The 5,423-nt window shown below is 33.3% G+C and overlaps 1 protein-coding gene across 1 annotated transcript; it reads left to right on the plus strand.

Moving 5' to 3' along the window:
* Positions 1-2,546: 2,546 nt before the first annotated feature.
* Positions 2,547-4,964, plus strand: LOC102612733 (probable glucan endo-1,3-beta-glucosidase A6). The gene is made up of 2 exons (XM_006492463.4): positions 2,547-4,071; positions 4,700-4,964. The coding sequence occupies exons 1-2, from the start codon at positions 2,703-2,705 to the stop codon at positions 4,735-4,737; spliced, it is 1,407 nt and encodes a 468-aa protein (XP_006492526.3). The 5' UTR covers positions 2,547-2,702; the 3' UTR covers positions 4,738-4,964.
* Positions 4,965-5,423: the final 459 nt, after the last annotated feature.

Consider the following 5,423-nt stretch of genomic DNA (forward strand, 5'->3'; position numbering starts at 1 on the left):
AATACATTTTAATAATGATATTAGATAATAACTGTGAAAATAATAATGTATATATGTGTTTATTATTTTTATTTTAAATTACAATTAAGCACAAGTTGTGTTTTTGGACGACAGAGGCTTGTCACACGAGTGACGGGCTCTATTGCCTAAAAAACAAAAACTGTGTTCATGCGACAAGAACATGTCGTATAGGAGACAGACCATGTCGGCCAAAAACACACTAAATGTGTATGTAAGATAGCAGCATGTCGTAAAACATAGAAATAGTGTTTTTTGGGTGACAAGCACTATCACCTGTGCAACAACTTTCTATCACATAAAAACATAGAAACAATGTATGTGCAGCAGGAACCTGTGGCACAGCGACACACTCTTGTTGCCTAAAACACAGAAAAAATGTTTTTGGGCGACACGGGCTTATCGCCCGTGCAGCAAGCTTCTGTAGCCCAAAAACACAGAAACTATATTCGTGCGACATGAGCCTGTTGCACAGGGGAAAGTTCTTGTTGCTCATAAACACATAAACTGTGTTTGTGCGACAGAGGCACAAAAACGCTGTAAATTCATAAACAGATCAAGTTTAGCAAATTTTGGTCAAAAAATAAAAATTACAGCTAAGACTGCTTTTATTTTACATACACATTCTTATAAAAATCATAAATTATTAGCTTTATATGCCTTATTACACTATGTATGGTATAAATCACAAACAAAAAACAACCAATAACATTGTTTTTCAACTCATACCCACATATTGCTAAACTCATTCTCCTTTTAATCAATTTTTCTACCACTAACCCATGAACAAGACAGATCAAACACGACCAACAACCACTTATGAAATTTCTATCTTCAAAAACAAGAAAATTGAAGCTAAACAATAAATTTTAGACTTTGATACGGTAACTAACCTCTTACAAACTCTAATACCAGTGGCAGATCCCCGCCACTGTCGATCGTCACTAGTCGGCTTCTCAGACCACCCATACTTGTCTTGTTCATGGGTTATATATGCTTTTTGTGTTTATTTCCTTTTGTTCCAGCAACTGAGAGTAAGGGAGTGGAGTAAAAATGCTTTGATTTGTTGATGTGAGAGCAAGACATCTCAATTGCCTATTTGTGCTGGTGAAAGAGAAAATTGAGCCTTTTACACAATGGATATTAAGTGCAATTGGGTAATACAATTATCTAGTGGATTTCAAAGTATTTTTTATTGTTACCTAAATTTTTTAGATTTTCAACATGTCTTTTACATTTTTACCCTCAAATACTAACGCTATACCCGTATGTATACTAACGGTAGGGGAGGCAAATGAGAATACATTCAATCTCACTAACTAACTATAATTATATCAAATCTCAGGGGAAGTATTTAAAAATAACTCAAAAATGAAATGACAGCAATTTTAAGCGATAATTAGTTTTTAAAAAGTTGAATGCATATATACAAAGTTTACATATTTTGAATGGCAAATCACTGGAGTCATGACCTATAACTAAGTGCATTCAGAAATGCTTATGAGACACTCAAAAATTATTTTGAAAAGTTAAAAGTTAATTGAATGTTTGTTAAATGTTTTTTAAATTATTATTGACAAAATCACTACTTCATGTAGCTAATTTAAAAAAAAAAGAGAGAGTAACTTTTCAAAATCAGATTTTAAGAATCAATTTTATATTTTATATAAAATTAAATTAAATTTTGGATTTTTATAATATATGTGAGGATATATATAAAACTTATTCAATTAGGATATGAAATAATATTGAGATAATAAAATAAATCATATTGAGATAATAAAATAAAAATTTATTTTAATTATCAATTATTTATATATACGATAAGCATTATTACATATATATTTATAAATGTGAAAATAGATTTTATTTAATATTACATCTATTTCAACTATTTACATTTTTATATCAGTTTAATAATATGATTTATCAAAGATATACCGCTACCTTTAAAACTTAAAACACTTTTAAAAATAATTTTTACGAAATGTCTTATTCACTCTCTTCATAAATAATTATTTTTATAGCACACCTAACAATAATTATTTCAAATGCTAGCATTGGCAAACTGCCCTTGAGAATACCCGAAAATTAAAACGTTGTAAATGGCAAAATGAGTGATGCGCAAAACTGGTTCAACTCAGCCTAAAATATTGATTTATATGACGATCTCAAATCATAGAGTTTGGATTTGCTGCATTTTCATGAGATCCGGTTATAGTTCAACGACCAGAATGCTAAACTTTATTAAAAATGTAGTAATGAAATTCTTCTCTTGCAATTCATAGCTTCGGATGCGCCCCAACGTCTCTCTTTATTTTATTTTTTTTTTCTCTCGCACAATTGCAACCACCTTGCTTGACACGCCCTAACAAGCAAACATATAAAACACAAAAGTGATAAGTAAAAGCACAACACACAGAATGCTCTTTTGCTTCATAAGCTTTGCCTTTATCCTTTACAAATCGTCATCAATTTATCATTCACATCAGCATTTTTGTTCTTTATTGTTTTCAGACTCTCAAGAATATTATTCATTCTTTGAATGTGCTCATTCATCTAACACTCAACCAAAACACATTCTTGATTCTGCACAAACTCTGCCCTCACTTTTAAAAGCACAAGCCACACCCTTCAATTCGCTCTTATCAGAACTTGGCTCTCATTTCATCATCACCGCTAAAATGAGTCTATTTTTCTACATTACTTGGGTCCTCGTACTTTCAAGTAAATTTTACTTGGCAAGTGCGGAAACTTCAGACAAGATTGGCATCAATTATGGTAAGCTTGGGAGCAATCTGCCATCATCATATCAATCCATCGAGTCCATCAAATTCCTGCAAGCCGGGAGCGTGAAAATCTACGATGCCAATCCTGAAATACTGAAACTGCTTTCAGGAACCGATCTCAAAGTGTCCATTATGGTTCAGAACCATGAAATTATCGACATTGCTTCAAAGCAAAAGGTAGCTGACCAATGGGTCCATGATAATGTCCTCTCATTCTATCCTGAAACCATGATCAGGTTCATTCTCGTTGGCAACGAAATCCTGAGCCAATCCTCTGAAGAATACAAACAAATTTGGAAAAACCTTGTGCCTGCAATGCACAGGATCAAGAAATGTCTTAATGCTCACAACATTCACAACATAAAAGTTGGTACCCCACTAGCCATGGACATTTTTCAGACGACTTTTCCTCCATCAAATGGAACATTCAGGTCAGATATTTCAGCTTCAGTGATGGAGCCATTGCTGCAATTCCTGAACCGCACAAAATCATTCTTCTTCCTCGATGTTTATCCATATTTTGCATGGTCTACTAATCCGAAAACTATTAGCTTGGATTTTGCACTTCTTAGAGAAACTAATACAAGCTATACTGACCCCAATTCTGGTTTGGTTTACACCAATCTTCTAGATCAAATGCTTGACTCTGTTATTTTCGCCATGGCCAAACTAGGCTACTCCGATATCCGATTAGCAATATCAGAAACAGGGTGGCCTAATGCAGGTGATTTTGATCAAATTGGAGCTAACATTTACAATGCAGCTACTTATAACCGAAACCTCATCAAGAAAATGACTAGCAAGCCAGCTTTAGGCACGCCGGCTAGGCCTGGTTCAATCATACCCACATTCATATTTTCATTGTATGATGAGAATCAGAAGACAGGTCCAGGAACAGAGAGGCATTGGGGCATGTTACATGGAAATGGAGTGCCGATTTATGAAATTGATTTGAGTGGAAACCGTTCATTGTCTCAGTACAGGCCATTGCCGTTGGCACATAATAATGTGCCGTATAAAGGCAAGGTTTGGTGCGTGGTGGCAAGAGGTGCAGATTTGTTGGCACTGACCAGTGCTTTGGGTTATGCCTGCGGTCAGGGTAATGGAACTTGCGATGCTTTGGTGCCAGGGCAACGGTGCTATCAGCCTTTATCGTTGTATTGGCACGCCAGTTATGCTTTCAGCTCGTACTGGGCTAAGTTTATGGGCAAGGGCGCTACTTGTTACTTTAATGGACTGGCTCAACAAACTATCATAAACCCAAGTGAGTTTTAATTTCAAACCCACTTTTGTTAACCGGCAAAAATCGCCATTTTGGTGGGCCCAATGGCGGTGGACCTGTTTTATAGGTCCCACAACATAAAATGGATGTTGCCGCAATAAACTCCCACTCTAAGATCAATTAGCCGCATCAATATTAGTGGTGGGCGTTTCAGGTTTTGATTCTATTTTTACAAGTTCCAACTTGGTTGGTTTTGAGAATTCAACTCAAATCGGTTTAAAAATTAGTTAAATTCGGTCGTCTTATAATTTCAGGTTAAAATTCGATTTGAGTTAAAATTTAAGAGAAATTGAGTTTTTTTTATTAGATAAAGGTTTTTTCTTATATATATATATATATATATATATATAAATGTAACCTAATCGGATTTGATGTTCCGTTTGATTTTAACCTTAATCAAGTCCAAATCCGATCGATTTCTAATTCTCAATATGATTGGTTTTTAGGGTCAAACCGAACTGAATGCCCACCCCTAGTTAAAATGATAATTTTTTATTAATCGAGTACCCCACTTAACATATTGAGTTGGAATACTTGACCTACAAATAATTTTTACTTATTCATTCATTTTTAAATATCTTCTAACTAGAATTGTTTGATTCTTCATTAGGTCGGGGAAATTGCAGGTTCCCAAGTGTGACACTTTGAAGATCATGAAGTAGCTACAAGCGTGCTGTCAAGAAATATAGAGATAATTAATGTAGTAAATTATATTATAATACTTTGTATTTTTCTAGTTTCAATAATATTTTTATAAGTCGATCAAAGAGTGTTTTTTCTTTTATTATTATTATTATTATTATTATTTAAAAGTAAATCTTCTCCCATATTATCGTAAGACCATAATATTAGTATGTTTAAAAGATAATTCTGTACTTGTATAAAGGCTTTAATTCTACAAGTTCTTAGAGTTATTAATTCCTTATCATATTAAGGGGCTTATAATCTTTAAGATTTTGAATAAATTTTTTAGTTAGTTAAACTAACTCCTGAACCAATATTAATTAACGCATGGAACCATTCTTGGTATGGCTATAATATTGTATAATCACTTTTATATACTATAAAAGGATTAGACATATCTTGATATAGTTTGTTTTATCCCATCAATTGTTATTGCTATTTCTCTGTCTCCTCTACTGTAGAGAAAACAATTCTCAAGAAAGTTCATTCCTAACAATAAAGGACTTATTTCTGTTTTGTATTCCATTTCAATGAAGAAAGGAAACACGAATTCTATCCCTTTAATCCTCAAAGATATTTTGCAATATTGACAAAGTGGCTTTCTCCATTATAACCTACATATGTATAAGGTTCTATTACAATTCTTCTTT

This window comes from Citrus sinensis, chromosome 9 (genome assembly GCF_022201045.2).
Source record: "Citrus sinensis cultivar Valencia sweet orange chromosome 9, DVS_A1.0, whole genome shotgun sequence".
NCBI lineage: Eukaryota > Viridiplantae > Streptophyta > Magnoliopsida > Sapindales > Rutaceae > Citrus > Citrus sinensis.